The 26,295-nt window shown below is 31.0% G+C and overlaps 1 protein-coding gene and 1 long non-coding RNA gene across 2 annotated transcripts in view; both read right to left on the bottom strand.

The window, feature by feature from the left end:
- Positions 1 to 872: 872 nt before the first annotated feature.
- Positions 873 to 4,092, bottom strand: LOC127736711 (uncharacterized). The gene is made up of 4 exons (XR_007999139.1): positions 3,914 to 4,092; positions 3,535 to 3,673; positions 2,389 to 2,454; positions 873 to 1,717 (listed from the first exon to the last, which is right to left on the bottom strand). It is a non-coding gene; the product is annotated as an uncharacterized LOC127736711 (long non-coding RNA).
- A 7,304-nt stretch (positions 4,093 to 11,396) lies between these two features.
- LOC127736710 (uncharacterized) overlaps positions 11,397 to 26,295 on the bottom strand; it is a 33,192-nt gene continuing 18,293 nt past the window's right edge. Inside the window, exons 14-22 of the mRNA XM_052247296.1 lie at positions 23,484 to 25,572; positions 22,229 to 22,420; positions 21,705 to 21,824; positions 21,038 to 21,125; positions 19,606 to 19,765; positions 17,460 to 17,517; positions 16,533 to 16,616; positions 14,872 to 14,961; positions 11,397 to 13,191 (exon numbers count right to left, since the gene is read on the bottom strand). Coding sequence (XP_052103256.1) covers positions 13,042 to 13,191; positions 14,872 to 14,961; positions 16,533 to 16,616; positions 17,460 to 17,517; positions 19,606 to 19,765; positions 21,038 to 21,125; positions 21,705 to 21,824; positions 22,229 to 22,420; positions 23,484 to 25,572 — 3,031 coding nt within the window. The 3' untranslated portion in view covers positions 11,397 to 13,041. The remainder of the gene's footprint in view (positions 13,192 to 14,871; positions 14,962 to 16,532; positions 16,617 to 17,459; positions 17,518 to 19,605; positions 19,766 to 21,037; positions 21,126 to 21,704; positions 21,825 to 22,228; positions 22,421 to 23,483; positions 25,573 to 26,295) is intronic.

Genomic DNA, 26,295 nt, shown 5'->3' with positions numbered 1-26,295 from the left:
CCACAAATAAAAATCGCCTAATAATATACTGTTGGTGAAAAAGAGTATATCAATGTTCGTAATGTTTGAACATCTAATTCCATACTGTATAGTTTCATTCTTTTTTTATGAAAAAGGGGCTGTAGAATAGAAATGCAGTTACAAATATAAATTGTATAACCTAACACAAAATCATAAAAAGGGAAACACAGAAACCCTATAGACAAAAGTTTATCTATGGACAAAACAATATACAACGTCTAAATAAGACAGTTATGAAAGTTAGAAAACGTTGTAGTCACAGAAATTACATTTCTAAGAATACTTCATGACTTGACAATTAAAATATTATTTTATTTAATTTTATTCCTCTATAACTCCCTTTGTCCATGATTAGGACATTCTATTGTAACTAGAACAAGGAAAGGGCTATTGACATCTTATCTTTAAGGTTACAAATAAATTATCTCTACTCTCAGTAAATTACTTATTCTCCAATTTACAAGCATTAACACATCACCAGACTCATCTAATCTACATGCATATGTTTAGGATTCTTTTTATTTTTGTTTTTGTACAAAGCTAAAGAAAGGTTATACTTTAATAGTGAATATGACAAAAGAAAACGACTAATTAGGAAAAATCAGAATCGACAAAGTGAAAATTAATCGCTCTCAATGCACATCAATGTCATAAAATTCTACAAAAGTATCTTTAATGACAAAATTGTTCAAATTCCAAATTTAGGAAAGATTCAGTGTCGTGTGTTGCTTTTATTCATGAGTATAAATACACTTTTGTAAAAAAAACAACATTATTTTAAAACATAATTGAATATACTTGTAGATTTAGACAAGCAAACTGAAGTTTATCCATCGTTGTGTTTTTGTTTATTTTTATCTTTAACAAATACAACCCAGAGCTGTCGTGTGCAGAATGTTGTCACTCCTCTGAATCGAACTAATAATATTTTGACCCATTTGACTCATTGATTCCATATCATTTTCATCTCTTATGTTTATCAATTAAATATGCATTGTATAAAGTAAAGAAAATCTGTTTGACGGTTTGTGTTCAATAATATATATAATATTATTTTAATCATATTTACACTTATGCGTATTGAATAATATATAAACTGTAAAAAAAAATCACCTGCACCTTAATATGGCTCTTCCTTTTGGAAAGTATTGTTTAGTTTGAAGACACGTTTGAAAAAAATCATTCCGCAACATATTTTCCTTTCCTTGTTTTTCTACAAGTGACTTCAAAATTCTAGTATCATCAACGGCATTGTGGAGTGAATATCTTTCGGCTGGTAAAAATTTTGAAGCGAGTGCGTCTAGCTTGTGATATTTTAGGGATGGTTTGAGTTTTTGAAACATCAGACAAGTGTCCGCAAAACCATTTACAATAGACGAGAAGTCTTCCCATAGTTGGTGATCAACTAACTGCTTGTACAAAATCTGCGCATCAAATTGGTGACAGAAGTGTGCAGCTAAAACTATTGGTCTGCTGAACGACTTCAAAAAGTCCACGAAATCTTCCAATGCGTCCTGCGGTTCCTTGCTGGTAACCTTTTTACCTTTATAGTATAAGGTAAATGATTTACTGTCATAACTTAGATGTGTGTTTTCCAAAGCCCAACGTCCAATTGGACCTTTAGGCTTTATATAGACACTAAAAGTTTGGTCTTCGAATTGAGCTGCAATCTGGGTCAACGATTCTTTTTGGACGTCTATAATAGAAAATACAACAATTGGAAAAATTTACACTGTAAGTATAGATAATGCGAGATATGGGTATAATCCAATGAAATACGAGTTTTACAATAAACTTAACCAAATTAGACACAAAAAGTTAACGTGTTTGCATCTTATATGAATATTTTTTTTAACAAAATGTCAACTTATAATGGTGTCATTTTTCAATGTGTGAAGTAGATAGGACAAGACGTAGTCCTTTTGAAGTGGTGTATATTGTTTTAATTATAAAATATAATGTGATTAACTTCATTTGCTCGATTATACACAATTTCGTTTGGTAGATTTTCTATGTTTTCGAAGGTGCGCTTAATAATTTCATATCGTTATGTCTGTCTATTTATCATCTTCGTTATTATTGGTGTATATATTCAGTGTCAATTCCATTGAATTGACTTGTCTTATGTTTAGACTTCCTCAAGAACGTTCATCATCATTATCATTCTTGAGCTTATTGGATCTTTTGTTTGTTCATTCTGTAGACCTATCTTCTTTTTTCTTTATTTTATTCTCATGATGTTGGTATTTTTTATTTGTATTTACCAACTTTTTTTTATCTTTTTATCATTTCCGTTTTGCAAATATCATATTGCATTGTTAATCAGAATGCATCTTAAAATCTTTTTTTATTCTAAAAAATACACACCTAAACCTGTTGTTTCAAGGTCAAAGTACACAACGATGGGTGTTTCGTCTGTCTTGGTTTTCTTTTCTTGATGAAAAATTATATTGAATTACAAAACGGCTATTAAACATGACACTGGTATTTAAATTATATTATCCTTTATCATACAATCATAACCAAACGAGATAATAGACGAATGAACTGTATTCGTTATAATCATTTTACTTGAAAAACATTGAAGTCAGACAATAACGAAAAACATATGCAATTTCTAAATGTTTGAAAGGGAATATTTAGCAAGCATTTTGTTTTTCAAAATTATATAAAAACGAATGCATAACATTATAGTTAAGATATCATTAATAATTTCATAATCAACAAAAATAAACTTTTTTAAAATGTGTTTACCTTTTGTTGCTGTGAATATTACCGCAATCTCAAAAGCATATATTCAAGTTTCTGCAATAGAAACTGAAGAAGACCGGGTGCGTCGACAGGGGTACAGTCTCCTGTAAGTTATGCATTACCCGCCATTCGAACCCACATTCAGTCAAAATGTCACATTTAGGAAAAGGACACAAACTTACATCGACAAAAATCAAAGACTGGTCAATTTTAAACACAATGGATGAGGCTTGCCCTAGTCAGGGTCAATTGAAACTGTTAGGTTATTACACTTTCTTGGCTTTCAAACATTCGGCTTTGAGCGTTCCTGATGAAGCTAAATCCAGAAAAAGTTCGGACGCATAAAATTTATAACGTGTTGTTTTCATATTCTACTAGAGGATGTATTTTACAGTTTTCAAAAGTGTTTGATTCTTTTCTCATCTGTTCAAAGTCCAAATAAATTTTAAAAAACGTTCCAACTTCATAAAAACTTCCGTACCTGGAATAGTTCAATCAAAAAGACATCTACTGGTAAATTTACAGTCTTGATCAATAGACAAACTGTTTACAATATGTCAACATCTAATTCACCCAGACTTTAGAATAGTCAAGGAATTTAACCTAGAGAATCAAAGATTTGCAATCAACCAACCTCACGTTCAATGATGAACAAACAAAATCATTCATTTGGAAACCACATGTTCAAGTGTACGACAATAGAGAAACTTCACTTGAATTTCAGATAAGATATTGTTTATACTTCCACAAAGTACCACTTACTTTTTGATTTGGGCACTACTGGAACGTCTGTCTCCCGTTTATAAATAATCTTGCTGTCTGTTTTCTTGTTCCCGCTGTGAATGTCCTGCTTACTGCGTTTAGATGTACTTGGTTCAGGTGAAACATTTTTATGTTTTCTCTATAAACAAAACCTGTATCAAAATCTCCAATAACATTCATCATGTACGCTCAGGCAAGTTTGGATAGCCAAATTATGCTGTCTTCAATAAGTATATGATTTTTTATGCAATATTTTCAGAGGAATGTATCATATTCCGAATAAGTAATTAGAAATACGAAATACCTTAATATACAAAAACGAATGACAAACAGTTACGGCAAAAAATATGAATAGTTACTCATACATGATAATATTTACCTTGTGGGCTTTTTTACTTGTCGATTTGTCACCATCAGGACGATTGGAATCCATCTATGCGGTTTTATTTGTTAGTTATAAATGCAAATTTCAATCAAATTCATCAATCTACTCAGAATGGAAAAACGTACATATAGTTCTCACTAAACGTAATAATTACTTAAATGATTTATTGACAGTGTAATAAAATATATAGTGTTCTATTAACGCAATTTCTCAAAAATGTATTTTTATTTTCAGTTTCAGGTTTGATTGTGATAATTCAATTGTAACCCGGTTATTTTAAAATATAGCTAGTAATTTACAGCTTCAAGATTGATCGTGATAATTAATTCAAGTATAGTAACCCGGTTATTTAAAATAGACATCGGTTATCAAAGATGCTGTTTCTGATTATATGATAACAAGATTTTCTGAAAAGTATAGAACAAACACAGATTTCGGGAAATCTTCAAAACGAAAATACAAAGGCATACGTAAAAAGTACAATACAAAGTTTCTAGTCGATTTTGGAAACTCGCCAAGGTACAAAATCGTGAATCCTTTCTGTTTGTTATATATCCATAGGATAACAACCATGATTTATCATATATTTCAAATGCATTTCTGTGTTCAGCGAATAACACAATCTGCGTAAAAACCTTACTTTTAACGTATATTTTTTTAAAACGTTCGAATCATAATGAACATGTGTACTTAGTTTATCGCGTTGATGTGAACATGACTGCATAGACTTCATTATCCCATAAATTTAAACTAACGCAAACCCATGTTATAGCCTGATTAGGGACGGACAAACGGACGGTCGAACGGACTTACACTTAAACAAAAAGACCCGAAAATTTTATACCCCATACTGTCGTAGGGCTGCTCATCAATATATTTCAAAGCAGAAAAAATTTATCAATGTTCATTCCAAATACTAAACCTTTAGCAAAAAAGGTATCGCTATTTGAGAAGTGCATGCATGCACATTTACAATTATTGATTAATACAATGTAGTTGCATTACATAGATGTTCATAACTCCATCATTTTGATTGAAGGATAACAATTACTCGGTATTTTAAAATGAAACCCAATTCAACAAAATACCGTTATAATTCGGATAATCCCAAAATCTGATGGTTAACGAATTAAAGATAGAGATTTGCATTTCACCGTTGAACAACCCAAAACATATTTTGGCCGATTAAGAATCAACCATTCATCTATTCAGTAAATAATGTAGTACAGTCGACAGGTACCACTAGAAAAGGGTCAAATTCAACAGTGAGAAATTATGGTTTGTAACTTGAAACTTAGGAAGAAAAGAGTGGTCAATGCGGTTTTTAATATTTATTTTTCAACCAAAAGTTCCCTTCTGTACAGGACGATTAATAAATTAAAAGCCAGGAAAAAACTGTTTTCAAATAAATAACTCATATTGGTGGTTTTCAAGTGAAAAATAAGATCAAGGGCCACAAAATAATACAAGAACAAAATAAAAAGAAATACATGTATAACGAAATGACCAATTATATTTTTTTAAGTTTTTCTTTATAGATTTGTGTAAAAATGACATGTTGTTCATCAACACGATTTTTTTAAAACTGAGAATTTTATTTTCTGTTTCGAAACATGTAACCTTGTTATTTAAAAGATAGATCAATGTATGTCAATAATATCTTTGAAGGGCAACATACAAATTATGTTTGAAGGGCAACCTACAAAAGAAAGAAAATATGGATACTAAATGGTCTTCATGATGTCTAAATAATGAAGAAAATATTTACTATATTGTAAGGAGTGAAATAATTTTCAGTTTAATCACGGACAATATCCGCTGAACCTAACTTGTCCGTTATAACGACTAAACCGTTGTTTCCATGACAGTAAATTGAAATAACGACAATGGTATTCTTTTCTACGTGTTTTTGAACTAATCATAAGTGGGTTCTTCTAAACAATTTGTCTATTTGCCGCACCAATTAAACAACAGGGTCGTTGTCACAACATTTGCAATTTTATTCTAAAACTATTAAACTTATTGGATAAGGCATGCAGTATGTCGGATTGTATGATTAAGCAGGTACATTTAAGGTGGTGCTTTTGGGCTTGATATCTCTACCACCATAGACCAAACATAAATACCTCACATTCTTTAGCACGTAAAATGGTCATGAATTTAAGTCTATAATGGACTATTACCGGGGTTTTGAGCAGGACTACGTCTAGTTAACGGAAATGAGACGTTTCGTTTAAAAGCAATTGACCTTATCACAAATTGTAAGTAAAGAATGTATTTTCATGCCCCTGCCGTAGGCGACGGGGGCATTAAGTGTTTTCCTTGACAGTCCGTCATTCTGTCTTTCCGTCCCTTCGTCTTTCCATCCTTCCGTCGGTCCGTCCTTCCGTCCGTACAATTCTGGGACATTCGTGTTCTCAGACACATTTTTCTTTTATTTAAATGTATATTTATATGTGTATGTATATATATTATTATTATTATTGGACCTGAAAAAGATAACGGCTACATCAGTGCTCTATATGAAATTGACCAATTGTTTGGTGTAAATGAATTTTTCATAGCAAAATATTATTAAATTTAATAATTTGATAAATTTATGATAATTTAATAATAAATTTATGATAATTACAAAATAAATTTATGATAATTACAAAATAGATTTAAGACAAATGATAAATATAATTTATCAAAGATGGTTCCTGTTAAACAAACTAAATCAAAAGATTTGACACAAAACTATTAGAAAATGTCAGTCAATGAACCATGACTAAGGAGGCTGAAATAAATTAGCTCCATCGAAACGAAATGCACAAATAAGGGTCATATTGATACTTGTATCGCATCTACATGTTCTCGTCTTGATTCATTTATATTTGAACCATTGGTATTAACACCAATCCATCCATTCACCCTCAGCCACCATCAAACATAGATACCACTATCAAAAAAATTCGGACATACAATTCAAATAAATCTTGTGAATGTTTTATTAGAAACTGAATGATACAGAATATATTTTGTGTGATAGTATCTAATCATTGATATAGGTGAATTTACAGGCTTGCTGACTTTTGGTCAATATGACTTCAATTCCTACATGTTCAACTTTACCCTAATGATGGATTGGAAACCATTATATTGCTTAAGTAATAACACCACTAATTCATAGCCCCTCTGCTTTCTAATGTTTAAATTAAGTCTGCAACTTTAAACATTCATATCTATCTTGTCTTAAGTTCAAATTAAAAGAGACATTTCAATGCAAACTATACCTTATCCTCACTTGTGCTGACAAATTCAACATATATTTAATTGCATATTAGAGCACACTGGTTCCTGGAGGTTACGTAGTACAAAAACAGGAACTTCTTGCCTGAACAACAAGGCAAATATGCCCAATATGCCCTCCTATATTAATTGCATATACTTTTTTATTATTCAAGAGAAGTTTTAACAGGGGTTCTACAGTGATCCCAGTCCTTAAGCTTTCATTTGATACCAAAATTACGCAAATATTTTACTTATTGACAAAGTCACAACTATGTTTAGGAACTATTTTGTTTACAATGTGTTCTACTTTCTTGTATGTTTTTTCTGTCCGTGCCGAATTAGTGGTTCTATACCTTATGGTGAACATTGTTTTCATCAACATATCAAGAGATATATAGTGTCTATATCTATATATGATAAATTTCCTCTATGCAAAACCTCCTACAGTTTTCATAAGAATTTAAAACTAGAGGCTCTCAAGAGCCTGTGTCGATCACTTGATTCTACTTTGGTTTTGGAAATCATGTAAAAATAGATTACAATCATAACTGATACCCTAATAATGATTGAGGCCAAATTTGGTTTAATATTGATCTCGTTATGTAATCAAAAGCAGAAGACTTTTGTAAAGTTTACAGAAATTACCAATAAATTCATTGAAATTGTAGAATATGACTTTTAAAGGACAATAATTCCAACAAGATGTCAATTGACAATTTTGCTCATGTGGACTTATGTGTAGATCTTCTTTTCTTGATATTTTTGCAGTTTACAGTATACCTCAAACTATAAAGATATATGTATTAAGGTCTTCATCAGTACCTCATAAGGAACATTTATGCCATGTTTGGTTTCATTTCATTCAGTGCTCCTCTAGAAGAAGCATTTGTATGTATTTCCCATAGGGTCTTATGTTAAACTAATTCCCCTGCTGGCGGCCATCTTGGATGATGGTTCGGCTACAAAGTAACAACACTTGGTCAGCACCTCATTAGAAACATTCATGCAATGTTTTGTTTCATTCTATTCAGTGGTTCTCTAGAAGAAAACATTTGTATGTATTTCCCATAGGGGCCTATGTTAAACTTACTCCCCCTGCTGGCAGCCATCTTGGATGACAAATCAGCTACAAAGTAACAACACTTGGTCATCACCTCAAAAGAAACATTCATACCATGTTTGGTTTCAATCCATTAAGCGGTTTTCTAGAAGAAGACATTTGTATATATTTCCCATAGGGTCCTTTGTTAAACTAAGTCCCCCGTTGGCAGTCATTTTGGTTGATGGATTTGCTACAAAGTAACAACACTTGGTCAGCACCTCATGAGGAACATGCATGCCATGTTTGGTTTCATTCCATTCAGTGGTTCTTCAAAAGAAGACTTTTATATGTATTTCACATAGGGTCCTTTGTTAAACTAAGTTCCCCGCTGGCAGCCATCTTGGATGATTGATTGGCTACAAAGTAACAACACTTGGTCAGCACCTCATAAGGAACATTCATGCCATGTTTGGTTTCATTCCATTCAGTGGTTCTCTAGAAGTTCAAAATGTAAAAAGTTAACGACGACGACGTCGGACGACGGATGCCAGGTGATGAGAAAAGCTCACTTGGCCCTTCGTGCCAGGTGAGCTAAAAAAATTAAGTGTCTCAGATCTTTTACTTTGCACCATACATCACACGCCTCATTTTGAGACTTGTACCTCGAATTTGACATAAGCGGTCATCCCAATACCAGAATTTATGACAAACGAGACGATTTTAATTTTTAACAGTGATTTAGACTATAACACAATGTTGACTGCTGTACCCCTATTTTGGACATTTTCACCTATTAATGTCGGTTTGTTTTCTTCGTACATTGTCAATATAATGGAATTTTATGCGACTGACATACAAGTGAGAGGTTTAGCTAGCTATAAAACCAGGTTTAATCCACCATTTTCTACATAAGAAAATGCCTGTACCAAGTCAGGAATATGACAGTCGTTTTCCATTCGTTTGATGTGTTTGAGCTTTTGATTTTGCCATTTGATAAGGACTTTCCGTTTTGAATTTTCCCTAGTGGTTAGGAATTTTTATTATTTTACTTTATACATCTCCATGTTTGCATCAGATCAGATTGATTGTGTGGATTTTATAAAATTTACCAATTCTACATATGTGATTGTTTGTCAATGCAAAATTTACAATATGAATTGAACAAAATATAGTTTGTTTATCTATTTTTAATTTTGGATGAGATTGATGTTTGAGTTTTTCATAACAGAACATGGACTTTGCCATTTCTAAATATTGGAAAGAAAGTCCACATTAAAGAAAAGATTACCTCTAGCACTAATATTTTGCATCTGATAAGAAAGAAATGTGCATCAATTGTAGACTACCTTTCATAAATCATTCCCCCCAAATTTGGTTAAAATTTGAAAAGCATTTTCAGAGAAGGAAATGTGATTTTCCATGGGAAATTTCTTTTGCCATACAATAATATCAAATGAGGATCATTCACAGAGGGATTTTCAACAATATTTTGCTTCATAGTTTCAAAGCATATGATTTTTGAAATGACCAATCAAATTTATATAATGCATCTGGCAGCCATGGTTTTCATCTGATTGGAACCAAAGGATGATCATTTGTAGATGACCTTTTATATATCGACCTTTTATATATCATTCCTGCTTAATGTGGTCAAAATTGACAATGATTTTTCAAAAAGGAAAAGAAAAATACTTTCTATAAAGCATCAATGAGATCTATGTGCCAGCAATAATGTCATGTTTCTATCCAAATCAAAATAAATTTATAGGATATTTCGTACTGGTGCTTCCAATCATCAATCTCCTATACTTCCAGATAATTTCACTGTGTTGAATCAGATTTTTTTAAATCTGACCAATTACAATCAACTAGTGTACCAAGCAGCCATGTTTTTCCTCCAATTGGAACCACTGATACACTGTTCTTACCAAGTTTGGTTCAATATGGCCTTGTTGTTTTAGAAGAGATCATGATAATGTGAATTTGAATTGTCTGTATGATTGAAGGATAACTGACAACAGATCACATGGTTCTTTACACTAGACAGGGTAATTTAAACTAAAATCAATCAATGACTTTGAAACCATGAGATTTTAATTTCAATTGAACAAAATTAGAAAAATGCATTAAGGACATTCAAAAACTTTTCCTGCATAGTCTGAATAACTGTTTTTCTAGAATATATAAAATTATTTATCAAAAATGAAAATCAACAAATAAAAATATGCCATTGGTGATCATAATTGTCATTCACTGAAATCCCAAAAGGACATTTTATAAACCTTTCGTGTATTATTTCACATAATTTAGTTGCAGATTGTCCACTACTTTGGGAGAAGATGAAAACATTAAAAGAGATGGATTAAAAAGTTCAGAATAAAGCTAAATGTCTATCGAGGCACTAGAAATAAATATCTGATCTTAGAATAAAACAAATGAATTTTAGGATACATTTTTTTTTTCTGTCCATGAAATAAATACCCTTATCTGTCATTATGTGCTGTTCTTATATACCACTCAACCATATAATATAATCATCAATAAATTAAATAAGGTTCAATGCATATGTCAAAACAGCAGCAACCCTACAAAAATGGCTTCAAAAATTAAGATTTACATCAGAATATAGCCTACTAGATGTTGTTTACCGAGCCCGGAAATTTAGATACCATTTGGGTAAACTTATCGATCCTTTAAGTAAACTTATTCTAAAAGGTTAGCAATTCAACACTATAATTAGATCTTTGAATATTGTTTTTATAAGTATCAATATTGATTTTGTTATCAGTAAATTAAAATCAACTATATATTATTTTTATATACATATGCACATTCATGGCTATACAATCTGTCGATACCTGTATCTTAGCATTGCAATAGGTCATGTTTTTCTCTGACTGTTAATGACGTCTTTACACTACATCCATTGGATGTTGGATGTGCACGGTTTGATATTTTAGTCTTAGATGCATGATTTTTTTTTAATATCCGTTGTGATTGGCTTTGAACTAGCTGTCAGTACCTGCGAGTACTCTCAGATCTGTACTTAGTGTCTTTTTGTTGTGGGAGATTTATAAGTACCCTGCCACGTCCACTCTGTGTTTTTGTTAGATGTATTTCTGCTCTGTATCGATCTGATGAGTTAAGCCCTTTTTGACTGATTTTTATAGTTTGTTCTTATACATGTTGTACTGTTACACCACTTTCCCAGGTTAAGGGGAGGGTTGGCGCGCCTTCAAACTAGTTTAACCCCGCTACATTCTGTATGTGCCTGTCCCAAGTCAGGAGCCTGTAATTCAGTGGTTGTCGTTTGTAGTTGTATATCATATTTGATTTTTCGTTCATTATTTTGTACATAAATCAGGCTGTTAGTTTTCTCGTTTGAATTGTTTTACATTTGTTATTTCGGGGCCTTTTATAGCTGACTATGCGGGATGGGTATTACTCAATTATGAAGGCCGTACGGTGACCTATAGTTGTTAATTTCTGTGTCATTTGGTCTCTTGTGGAGAGTTGTCTCATTGCCAATGATACCTCATCTTTTTATTTTTATATTCAATGATATAGGTCTGGTCCTTGACATGAATCTTTAACATATCTATACACTATGTAAAGTCGTCTGCCAATAAGCCAGTGATTAAGTCCTGAATAAGATTTACTTACTGTTTAAAGTGGAATAACTATAAAATAATAAAACTTTGTTAAATGTTGTTTAAGTACAAAGTTATCTAAGTTTTGACTATAATATAATCATATGGAAGTTGACTTAGCTTATTGTGAGTATTTTTAGTATCTGTAAAGGTCCATAATGAGATACAATGATAAGGACAACTATGGGGTCTAACATCTCTGTAGATTTGGTGTTTTATCTTGGAACATAAGCAACAATAACATTTGTTTTTATGTTCCCTGTTTGTAAACTTTCATGATGTTAATCACTGTAAACATCCAAGATAAATTTAAATGCATGTGTATAAGTTAATATTGTTTCCATTAATTCAGCACTGAATAAGAAACCAAAGGCATCCAATTTTTTAGCTAGTTGGAACCATTCTTTAAATATTTCAATTTTAAAAGGTGTACAGATATTGTACATTTGTTTTTTTTTATAAACTATAAACAATTTTCAATTGAATGATTTTGATATGGTTTGAAAGAGGAATCTTCAAAGGAAGGTGTAGCATATCTTTTATTTAAGTTTAACATATTCCATTGAAAATGCATATTATTAGCAAGAAAAAAATATTAAGTAACTAAATTTTGTTTAAATTGGTGTTTATTTTTCATTGCATTTTCTGCATTCAAATATACATGTACAAATACCTTATACTTTTAAAAAGCAATATAAATATATATATATAAATATAAGTTGATTTGGATAGCTGTTAATGAGTAGAAACAAAAAATATACAGCATAAAGTCTTTACCAGAAAATGTTTATTCATTAACAACCACTTACTTGGAAATTCATTCTTAAATGTAATCTTTACAACTAAAGTAGTACACAATTCACTAAGATTTGATTGATTAATTGATTCTTGGTTACTTAAATTCCAGTGGTATTAGGATTTAATATTACATTGTTAAATAACTGCAGTACATTATATACAACAGTGCTTTTCAAGTCAATATATGTAAAATCTCTAACTTCATCTACATTGTAGTTAAAAATTCTGATAAATTAACATCATATATTTACAATTGAGTATGTGATGAAAGTGAATAACAAAAATGTAAGGTAACTGTTCACACTGCCATATCTATACATTTATATAAATAATTATCTATCCAAGATTACAACAGAGTGTTAGGAAGGATTCAGTTTCTTTCTCCCTCTTCCTTGACCTTTGACAGGACTACTTTTAGTTGGACTGTTTTCAGTGGCCTTTCTTTTCTTTGGACTTCGCTTTTTCTTCCTTGGACTTTTTCTCATGTTCTTCATTGTGAAGGTAATACACTGAAATGGATAAAACAACACTTATTATACATTAGTTATTTTACATTTCAATTTTTCAGGTAATTAACTATGTCTTAAACTATTTGTGAACAACAGAAAACTTCAAGTCTACCATCTGATAGTAATCTTCAATTTTGCATTTACCACTCAGTCCAACTTTCATATTCCTGCAATCTCTAAAATCCATTGAACCAATACTAGATTTATTTCCACAGGAGGGACCATGATTAATTCAAACACTGTAATCAGTATATGTTCACATTACTGATCTATTCCAAGAACCAACTGCATTGTCTATTGATGAATCTTGACAACTAAATAGTTAACTCTACACTTTATGTTTGCAAGGAAGCTAAACTTTGAATTTGCTAAAAGAAGAAAGTCTAACAGAATCAAGCCAAATTCATCCTATCATAAAATACTTTCATGGAGGTCAAATAAATAAAATATTTTATTCTCATGTAACCTAAACTATCCTACATGAAAATATGAAAGTAATATTGAAATATAAGAAATCAAAATGGGAGTTCTTTTCTAAATCCTGCACAAAATCTGGCAATTTTTTTAGTTTATACTTTCTCTTAATTGGAAATATTAAGGTTCACAAGATATCTTAAAATCTTGTACATGTCAAACCCCTCAGTTGCAAATGAGGTCATTATGACCAAAATCTCCACAAAGATGCTAACATGTTAACTTTTTAAATTTACTTCTGCTTATCTCTCCCCAAACCCCAAAGTGTTGTATTTCTCATCCCAGATGCATGTTTTATAGGAAGTAATTGTAAAAGACTATTGGCTTCTATCTAATTATTTAAATAGGCCAAAAAATAATAAAACAACATTTATTTTAGAGACTACATTCTTGAATGATAGAAGGAGAAACTTGTAAGTGGGAACCTATTAGAAAACTAGTCTAGAAAGGTACATTATAGTTAAGCAGTTATTTTTTACATATGACAGGAAAATTTGTTTGCCACAAACAAGTTCAAAATAAATTCAAAATCACTCAGGCGAAACCTAATACAAGTTCATAATCTTAATATAAGGACCAAACTTTTTAGACTTTCATAGATTATCAACTGTTAGCTAACAATTGAATTTACTCTTTTTTTACATAATTAGCACGAGTCCAATAACTTCAGATATTATCAGGGCTGAAAGAATTCTTCCATACCTACCATTATCAGCACAAAGTAGGGATTGGACAAGGATATCCTGATGTATTCAAATGTTTGAAGAGCTTTGAATGCTGTGTCAGCACATGGGGCTATGGATTATATTTCCAAATAACATCAAATCTCAATGTAGCGGTTGCTCCCATTCTTTCATAAATCATTTTGTAAAAAAATGACTAAAATATGAAAGATTAGTTTAAGACATGTAAAAGAGAGGCGAAAGATACCAAAGGGACATTCAAACTCATAAGTCGAAAATAAACTGACAACGCCATGGCAAAAAAAAAAAAGAAAACAGTATACAAAATACAACATAGAAAACTAAAGACCGAGCAACACGAACACCACCAAAATATTATATATGAATTCTAAATTTTATGATTCTTCTAACTTTATCATCAGCTCCCATTCTTACAACATTTTATACAATAATAACTTAAATCTAAAAAAGTTGTTTAAGACATGTATTATATATTAATTATAAATATAAAGATTCTTCTAACCTTATCATCTAAGAACTCTTTCAGTTTTTCCATAGAACACTTTATCTCTGCCTCAGTAATCTTCTGTTTCAATATATCCAACTCTAAGGGCTAAAACAAAGTAGACTACACATTGTACATCATTTTACTTAAAATATTTAACATACAGAATCACATCAACAAATGTCAATGAAGAATATTGAATCTTAGTACAAATCTACCTACAAATACAATAGTCAATTTCACAAAAAATCTTACAAGAAAAAATACTGGTAAGTATAACTTACAATCAATTTTATTTGAATTTTTTTTATGAAAAGAGAAAAATTTGTGTTGTTCTTTTTTAGGGTTGATTTTGGACAAAAAGGCAGATACAGACATCATGCCTGACTACAGTTACTTATCAGATTGATATATGTTGTAAAAGGTTTCCTAATCTTTTTACTATAAAGAGCAAATTAATGGATTTTAATATTGAAAAAGACAGAAACTCCAAATCATGCAACAAAAATTCTTATTAATGCTTTGGATCCATCTGATGAGTCAACCTTTTTAACTTTTTTTTAATTTGTTCTTTATATGTTGTGTTGTTGTCCCATTTTAGGGGATGGTTGGGCTTCTGCAAACATCTCCAACCCTGCCATATTCTGAATGTGCCTAACCCAAGTCAGAGGCCAATGCAGATGATGTCTTTTGTTACTGTATATCATATTTGTTTTTAGTTTCATAAATCAGGCCATTAGTTTTCTTGTTTATATTTGTCCTGTTCGGGTCTTTTATAGCTTGCTATGCGTTATGGATTTTGTTGAAGGCTACACAGTGACCTATGGTTGCTAACATCTACAGCTTTTGGTCTCTGGTGGATAGTTGTCTCATTGGCAATCATACTGTTTTGCTTTTATGGATCACAAAAATTATACGGATAAGAAAAATAAAAGTATGAGATGCAAAATGCCATAATGTAGGACATTTTCTGTGATACTTTCACTAAATTAAGTCAGCCGTTTTAAAGTTAGGGATACAAGATGCCTAACCTATTTGCTATGAGAAACCCTAAAATACAATTCTACACTAGTACTATTAAAAGATTCTGAGAAAGTTTCATTAAAATTCAGTGTAGATTGAAGCGAATGTGTGGATACACAAACAAAAGTTTATAATGCTCATTTGATACTTTGCTGCAGTAAGTGTTTTTTTTATATTTTGTGAAACAAAATAGTTGCACACACTTGAAAATACATGTAAACAGTTGCTGCTACATGTATTTGAAGCTATATTGTTCATCTATGTATGACACAGGAGTTTAGTCTTAGATATGGCTCGTTACTCAAAGTTACTCAAAGTTATGTATACTATTTATAATTCATATCAAGTCGTCACGAAAGTCAAGGGTAAAAAACAAAAACACTTTCAATAGTCATGATTGTGTACATGTAAATATTGACATCGTAGCGATTGGGAATATCATTGAAAATCGTAAATTATGTCGTTTGTTGTACTATATTGTTTTAACACGAACTGCCTTAACTGCACACAATGTAATCTAACACATACATACTCTGCCCCTCTCAACAGTATAAATGCCTCAAAAACTAACTCTAATAAAAATATCATGGGCGCATCCATTACAAGGGCGACAATCATTTCGCTGCAGTAAGTGTTGGTATAAATATAAACATTACCTCATACATAAGAATTCTGACTTGTATGTCTGGTTGTTTTCTGATAAATTCCATCAGTTTTTCATTCAAACTCTTCTCCCCAGGCTGAAACACATAGTATATAATGTAATATACATAAAAAGTATGTTTTCATGAACTTTCAAATCTACAAATATAAATACAAGTATTATACAGGAGTAAAATATCTGGGCTAATCCTACAATAGGATTAGTTACCTTGACAGAAATATGGCCCCATTTACCCTTTGAATGAAAATGAAGGTCAGAATGGTAATTTATGTTGAAATCTGGACACTCCTGTATTATATAATTGTTATTCTGGCTTTACAAGGGATAAGAGCTCATATTCCCTGTCAGTGCCCTATATCCCTTTTGCTTGTTGGCTCAGGGGATTAAAAACACTAAAAGGGAATATGAGCTCAAATTCCATTTTCAAATAACATATAATAACATGTTAACACTGTCCTGCACATGATCAGAGTCTCTCTAATGGTATCTGGTGTCTATTAAATGCAATAATAATATCAAAATTGACCATACTGCTGCTGCTGCTTCAAAAGAAGATTATTATTTTTTGAATTTCTATAAATGTGTTTCTTTTAATATTTTGAATTCGTTATCATTTGTGGGGTACTTATTTTTGTGGATTTGTTGAGTGAGATGAACTACAAATTTAAACGTTCAAAGAAATTTAAATTCTCACTAGGAGTGTAAGCAGAATTTTCCTAAACCACAAAATAAGTCTCCATGAAGATACAACTTTCCCTCAATCCAAGAAAATTGGTACCCATGATAATAAATGAATCAACAGTATACAGATTAATTAGTAATCATCTTTTATGTAAAATAGTACATGAAGAAATTAAATATGAAATAAATCCTTTTATGTTGTTTTTGTAGCTAGCTATGTTTTTATCTACATAAATACCTTAAGAGGCTGAGTTTCTTCTTCTGTACACACCATGACACTCTCCTCTACTAAATCACTGAAAATATTCATGAAAGATTTGATACTATTGCTTTTTACCATTCAAATCTGAGTAAGTTTGCAGCGCCTGCATTTGAAGACCATATTTCCCAGTTGTTACGATATTCCAGAGCTTGTATTTCCTATCATGATTTCCTTGATAGAGGGTTGCTGCTTACAAGGAAGCTATTTAAGCAAGAGTTCCAAAAAGTGAAGTTGAAATCATCCCTTGGAAAATTGTAAAGTCACCTTCATGAATTGTTGACCGTTATGGAATATCTGTTTCACAGATGACGACGGTTATGTTCTAATTGTCGTTACCACAATCCTGACCCTTTTTTTGTGTTTTGTAGACTGTTGTTTTGTTCTTTAAACTTCTTTCGTTTTTTGTCATGTCATTGTCAGTTTGTTTTCGGCTTATGAGTTTGACTCTTCCTTTGGTATCTTCCGCCTCTCTTATATACTGATCAAAACATTTGCTACAAGATTAGGTTTCTCAATTAGACTCTTACACTGTTGACAGTATTGAAAGTGCATTAGTTCATAGCAGGAAAATGCTCCTCCGATTACCACATTCTTATATCATGTTCATTGTGTTTCATTTGCATTGATTTGTCCTGTTTGTGTATAATTTATCAAATTTCAGAATTGGGCCTCTTATAATACTGCAGAATGGAAGTGAAACATCATAAATATTGTCTCACTGTGATATTAAATACTAGATTAAAATAAATATGCATTTAGTATTGAATTGAAGAAACTATAAATCCTAGGATAAATATCCACACTTAATTAATTAGCATTTACAATTAAATTGAATCTAGAAAATCATATGATAAATATAAATGTTGTAAAAAGTCACATATGTTATACCAGATGTCAAAATATCAAGTCACATATGTCATGTATGTTGGAAAAAAAATGCTTTTTTTTTCCCTTTTTCCTTCATAATTTCATTAAACCTGTGTTACAAATATAATTTCCATTACATTTGTAAAACATAAATTGTCACTTTATGGCAATACTTTTTGGAGGATTTTTTTACAAATAATAAATCAATTGTCAAAATATCGGTCACATATGCTATAAAAATTTTTTTTTTAAAAAACATTGCCCAATCTTCATTTGGTTAATTGTTTTAATTCAAATGACATTTACTTTTGTTTTTTAGCATTGTTGAGACTGCTTTCAAAGTGAAGAAGATTTCATAACTAATTTTTTTTGAAATGGATATTTGACATGTCACATGTGTTACAAATGTGGATTGGTAAAAGAATTAATTTTATAATGGTCAAACTGTCTTCTGTTGTATTTTTCTGGATGCTTTGGTATATCCTCTTTCTGAATCAATTTCTTTTTCAACCTGTGTCACATTCTAAAATATAACTATGATGTCCCATTTTATGTCATGGCTTAATGGACAGACCCATTTGTAAAGGGGCATAACCATAGAATGGTAAAAGTGACGCCACCAAAATTTAAACTTGATCTGTGTTTTGTGGTAATAAGCATTGTGATTGTGCATAAGTTTCATAACATTTGATTGAGGCAAACTAAAGTTAGAGAACGGAAACAAAAAATTCAGCAATTTTTCCATTTGTAAATGGGCATAACTCTAGAACGCTAAAAGTGACGCCACCAAAATTCAGACTTGATCTGTGTTTTGTGGTAATTAGCGTTGTGTATAAGATTCATAACATTTGGTAGAGGCAAACTAAAGTAAGTGAACGGAAAGGAAAAACTCAGCAATTTAGCAAGTTAGAGAATGGAAACCAATTTTGGGACGTACGTACGGATGGACAGACGAACAAGGGTAAAACTTAATGCCTCTTCCTCTACGACGGGGGGCATAAATATAGTCATAAAGACCAGAGTATATCAGAAATTAATATCAATATAGATTAAAACAGAAATTATTGCGTGCATTTATTATTGCGATTTTGTCATTTTAGACTAAAATACGATTTTAATTTTTGCGATATTGAGAAAAATCCTGTTTAATTCATATGAAAAATTTCAAAATGCGAGTTCAAATTATTGCGATTATAACCCTGTCGCATTTTTCGCAATAATAAAAACATCGCAATAATTTCTGAATTTACAGTACCTGTTTTGTGATTCCTGGCTGTCATTCAAACTGTCCTCTAATTCATCCTCCTCGTCATCATCATTATCATCTACATTATTATCAGTGTCATCCTTTCTAACATCTGTATTTTCATTGCATTTTTCATCAACCTCATCTTCAAATTCACTGTCTGTTTCATCTAATTTATAACAAAACTTTATAAATTGAGAGCTAGCTAAATTAAAATAGTTTTGATATTTCTAATCACGCTATTGTGCTGTCCCTATATAATGTGCAAGGAGAACTTTGAATGATTTGATTTTTAGATAAAAATTGTGTCATATAAATGTAAATTCTCAATATATATATATGATGTATACAATTGTGGTAGATATCCTTTTTTAGCATTATATCTATATTGATGTGTTTTGTGGTAGATATCCTTTATTTTAGAAGTATACTAACATTGGTGTTTTGTGGTAGATATCCTTTATTTTAACAGTATATCTACATTGATGTGTTTTAGTGGTATATATCCTTTATTCTAACAGTATATCTATATTGGTGTGTTTTGTGGTAGATATCCTTATCTTAACAGTATATCTACATTGGTGTGTTTTAGTGGTAGATATCCTTATCTTAACAGTATATCTACATTGGTGTGTTTTAGTGGTAGATATCCTTTATTTTAACAGTATATCTACATTGATGTGTTTTAGTGGTATATATCCTTTATTCTAACAGTATATCTATATTTGTGTGTTTTGTGGTAGATATCCTTATCTTAACAGTATATCTACATTGGTGTGTTTTAGTGGTAGATATCCTTATCTTAACAGTATATCTATATTGGTGTGTTTTGTGGTAGATATCCTTATCTTAACAGTATATCTACATTGGTGTGTTTTGTGGTAGATATCCTTTATTTTAGCAGTATAGCTACATTGATGTGTTTTGTGGTAGATATCCTTTATTTTATAAGTACACTTACATTGGCGTTTTGTGGTAGATATCTTTTATCTTAACAGAATAACTACATTGGTGTGTTTTGTGGTAGATATCCTTAATTTTAACAGTATATCTACATTGGTGTGTTTTGTGGTAGATATCCTTTATTTTAACAGTATATCTACATTGGTGTGTTTTGTGGTAGATATCCTTAATTTTAACAGTATATCTACATTGATGTGTTTTAGTGGTAGATATCCTTAATTTTAACAGTATATCTACATTGGTGTGTTTTGTGGTAGATATCCTTTATTTTAACAGTACACCTTCATTGGTGTGTTTAATGGTAGATATCCTTTATTTTAACAGTATACTTACATTGATGGGTTTTGTGGTAGATATCCTTTATTTTAACAGTAAACTTACATTGATGTGTTTTGTGGTAGATATCCTTTATTGTAACCAGTTTACTTACATTGATGGGTTTTGTGGTAGATATCTTTTATTTTAACAGTATACTTACATTGATGAGTTTTGTTGTAGATATCCTTCAGTAACTTGATCATTCTCTTCTTGCCAACAGGTTTTACTCCATAGTTTTGTACTTTTCTCTATACCAACAAAACAACATTGATATACTAATAGCTTTATTTTCCATAGAACCAGACCTTAACTTTCATAAGCAATACATAAATAAGGATTTTAATCCCCAACATCTTGTACTAAGCTATTTACAAATCTGACAATAATGTAGCTTTGTACAACAGTTCATTACCATTTCAACTATATAAAGATTACATGCTGTCATTACAGAATGCTTTTTCAAGTTGCTGACCTAGTGCTTTACAAGTCAGATATTTGTCATCTGTTTTATCTTGAAGCAAATTCTTTTAAGTTTTTGACTCTATATACTTACAACTAAAATTATTGTTATATTGGAAATATTGCATCTAAATCTCAATCATTGAGGCAATCTGTGAAGCCTAGCATAAAGTTTGGCTAGAGATTTACAAGCTAAATCAATTTGTTACAATATAAAAACTAAATTTACACTAAAAGAGCAACAGAAGTAGTTTTCAAATTTTCAATATAATATTTATCTATATAACCATTTAAGAAAACTGAATTGAGGAAATGTAAAAGCAATAAAAGTCCAAACAAAACTAGAAATAGGAGTAAAAATAGCTTACCTTAATTTGTGGAGTTGCCATGGAATCATAATTTGGCATAGGAGTAAATGGTGAAGGCTCCTTCCATGTTTGTTTTGTTTTCTGTCTTTCTTTACTCATAACTGGGGTCTTGAAAGAATACTGAAATTTAACCTTAGGATTTTTCAGAAATCAAAATCACATAATTTCAGAAATTAAATATAACCATATCTATATTACCATTAATATATCATGTATATTAAACTTGATAATCAAAAATTAAAAATATGGGTATAATCAAATCAATTAATTACATAGACATTATATCCCTTTATAGAAAGGAAAGTGTTCTTGAGTTCATTCATTGTTTGTTTTTAATCTGGAAGTTCCGCATCAATTACATAATGTACATAATCTATTTCAAATATACATACACAATTATTTTTTGTGTGATGTCTTTAGCATCAACAATCTAAATAGTTTTCAGGTACCCTTCAATCCAGCATACTCATGTTAAGAAGAAATAACATTTAACAGGTAGCATACCAATAACAATAACTGTGTACCTGATCTGTAGATGTGGATGGTTTTTCATCAATTGCAAAACTTTCATCACAAAAAGTCAGGTTTTCTGACTCTTCAATCTGATCAGCTGGCTCTTCAAAATGTTTATTCTGATCATGGTTTTCCTGATGTTTGTTTCTGTCAGACTTTGCAGAACTTTCATTTCCTTTTGCATCCTCACTTGTCAGAATTTCCTTTCGTTGTATTAAAAGATTTCATTAGGATTTTTATGTCAGCAAATATAAATGTAGTTATACAGATACAAGAAATAAAAGGGACTACTGTGTTGCAATTTTAAACTACAACCCACATACACACTTCTAGAATAATAAGGTCTTTTCGCAATTCCATGAGCTATGAAATATTTATTTTCCTAAGTAAAATGTAAAAGAATGAGATCAAAAGACAGAACATTTCTTACCCAAGTGGAAAAATGAAAGGCATAGGGCCAAGTTTTTTTTTTCATTTTAGATTTGGTATATCATATTGCCATTAATCCAGATATTTTAGGTAATAAAAAACTTTGACTTTGCAGAAAAATCAGCAAGATCAATGTATAACAAAGTTAAAATTGCTCACTGCTCACTGTTTAACCCTTCCACATGTTTTATGTGCCTATCCTAAACCAGAAGTCTATTATCCAGTTGTTAGTTTCTGTTTGTTATGATTGTTTGGTCTTTAATGGATAGTTGTGTTTGGCAATAATACCATATCACCTTATTTTAATTTGATTCCACAATCCATATACTGTAAATTCAGAAATGTTTGTGTGCATTTATTATTCCAATTTTTTGTTACAATATACTAAAATGCATGATTAATTATTGTGATTTCAATAAATGTAAAGTGGCATAAAAAATACCTTTAAATGCGACTCTTTTTTACAAAACCTATCCCATCGCAATTTCAGCAACAATAAAAACATCTTAAAAATTTCTACTTTTACAGTATATTTTTGGATTGAAAAATTCTCTCTTACTGTTTTGAAAACAACAATTTATGGTAGAACGATCCTGTTGTTAGATACAGGGATTTTTTTATATATATATAAAAACCTTTTACTATAAAATATTGAATGTTTATAAGATAACTAATGAAAAAGAATTTTCCCCTCCTTACCTGATCAGTGACAGGTCTACATGGAGTTTTACATGCTATGATACCAACAAAAACCTTTCCCCTCCTTACCTGATCAGTGACAGGTCTACATGGAGTTTTACATGCTATGATACCAACAAAGACCTTTCCCCTCCTTACCTGATCAGTGACAGGTCTACATGGAGTTTTACAAGCTATGATACCATCAAAATCATCCCCACCACAGTCATCAAAATCTTCCCAAACATCGTCACATGACACATCATCTGTTTCTATGGCAACATTCATATCATATTCCAAGGTTACATTAGTATCTTTCCTCTCAATGTCTGATTCTCCACCTGTGATGAGACTAACTTCATCTTCATTCTCATCAGAGGATTTATGCTTTTCATCTATATCCCCTTGGAAATTAGATTGGGTTAAATTCATTTCAAATCCACTATCATTCAAATTATCGGTAGCATTAGTTACTTCTACTGTTTTGGAATGTTGTTTTGAAGAACTGCTATTCAAGTCGTGGTTATCTGATAATTCCTCATAATGTTCCGAGATTTCATTAAGTTTGACTGGACCAGAAAAAGTTATATCTTGACTTTTCATAAAATTAGACCTAGAACTGAATTTCCATTTCTTCTCTCTTGCTTTAAACTTTGGCGATTCTGATTCCTGAGAAGATAATTGATCAAAATTATCTCCAATAATTGAAATATCATTAGCCTCCATGTTGGTCCTTATCTTTTTGGTTAATGGGGATTTCTTTGTTGGTGTTTCCATTTCTGATGTTTTTCTTTTGCATTTTCTAAAAGCAGGAGACTTCAGTGTTTCCAAATTGGAATTTGTAATTGCAGAACTAGTCTCACCCCGAACATCGATCACATCCTGAGATAATGTCAGTCTACTATGGCATGTTTTTGTTCTCTGGATAGTCGGAGAAGGACTTGCAAACAAATCACCACCAGACATATTTAAACTAGAATTTAAACCCGTGTCATTGTCTTTGTATCTTTGATCATGAGTGACATCCCTGATATCCTCATTGGTCAGGTCAACTTTCAAATCATTGTTACTATGGTTATTATCCTCTGGATCAACAACAATTAAACTATCATTACTGTTATCAAAACTATCATGCATAGTTTTATTAACATTTGTACTTTTATCAGGCAAAAGGATTTTGTTTCCATATTTTAGGTCAATTTCTTTTCCAGTTACAGCATTATTATTTTTTTTTAAAGTTTCCATCCCATTATTACCATCATCGTTTTTCTTGCAATTTTTTCTTGGTTTTTTATTCATTAAAATTTCATTTTCATTTTCTTCTTCTGTAGCTATTGTCTGACTCTGATGTTTCCATTCTTGCCTGCTATCTTTCCCTTGAAAATTTAAATCAATATTTTTAAAAGTATTTTCTCTTGTTTGTCTTAAAAGTCTTGATTTTCGTGGACTTTTTAATAGAGGTAAATCATCTAGTAAATCTTCAGAGTTCGCACAATCCTTATCATTCTTTTGTATATGTTTAGTCACAAGACAATTATCAGGGACTGCAGAAAGAGATTTCTCCTGATCTGACTTTTCTGTGATAATCTGAGAACTCTGAATAATAGGGATTTCTGGTGAATATGCATGATCAATGTCTGCAATTACTGGAGGACTAATTGATCTTTTTTCGAGCCTGATATTTTTAGAATTTCCGCTTTCCAATTCCAAATTTTTTATTGGATGATTTTTCTCTGGTGATTTCTCAAATGAAGAACTGACATTACTATAAACTTCTAATTCATCATTCTCAAATATCAACGATGTATTTTTTACAGTTTTAGTTCCTGATTTACTGTGACTATAATCACAATTTTCCTGCACATATTTCAAAGGTGAATTTAGTGCTGATTCAGTATCCAGATTTTCAATATTTGTTTTATTCTCATATCTAGAATTCTGATTCAAATGAGAATTTTTAATTCCATCTGACATTTGACCTGACATTACAGGGGATTTCTGATTTTCACTATAAGAACTCTGGGAGCAGAAAAGTTCTTGTTCCATCCCAGAATCCTCTCCTGACTTCCTTTGACCTTGACCATCATCTTCCTCCTCTTCAGAATCACTCCACAGCTGTTTAAGCAAACTCTCCACAGATGTTTTATTTGGTGATGCAGTCTCTGATTTTATTGGACTATTAGCCTCAGTTGACCGTTGACTGGAATGTAACTCTTTCAGGATTTCTTGTAATTCTGTAATCTTAAATCTGTAAATTATATAAAATAATTTTTATCATTATTTCTGTTTTGATAAGGCTTTTTTTTTCCAATTTGTTATTTCAATAAAGTTTTAAAAGTGAAAAGTTGGGGCAAGTCTAAACTAGCAATCTTTGTCAGCTAAAATCGGAGACAAATACACCTTGTCACGAGTAAAGTTCAAACTTATGACAAACTAAGCACTGAAAGGCCAGTAATTACTGTACATTAACTTCTTAAATCACTTGGTCCTCTAGACCCACAATATCCAAAGCATAACAATTTTCCTACAACCTTTGATACAGAAACTCTCCAATTGTTTGGTCACCTACTCGAACTTTACTTTATAACTATCATGTTCGTCTCCATGGGTCTTTGTCTATGACAATAGCATACCTTTTATGTTTGAAACAGCTCATCCAAGATATTTCAAAATAAAATCTTATTTATAGCAAAGAAGCATATATATATGACCCAATACAATGTCTATATTATTTCCTAGATTAAAGGAGATGTGGGTTAGAAGTCAACATACAATCTTCAACAATAGAAAAGTGTCTTATGTAATATTTCATGCTAAAAATCCAAGTAGACTAAGACTAAAGCTATATATTGCATGCATAAGCTATATTTTATATATAAGCTATCTGTTTGAATGAAACGTTTGCTCCTACTCAGAAATTAAGACTATTTCCCCCTTTTGTACCCCACAGATAAGCAAAACAATTCTATTC

This window comes from Mytilus californianus, unplaced genomic scaffold, assembly GCF_021869535.1.
Source record: "Mytilus californianus isolate M0D057914Y unplaced genomic scaffold, xbMytCali1.0.p SCAF_35, whole genome shotgun sequence".
In the NCBI taxonomy this organism is placed as follows: domain Eukaryota; kingdom Metazoa; phylum Mollusca; class Bivalvia; order Mytilida; family Mytilidae; genus Mytilus; species Mytilus californianus.
Note: the sequence above shows the minus strand (reverse complement) of the source record. Positions and strands in the feature narration are given on the sequence as shown.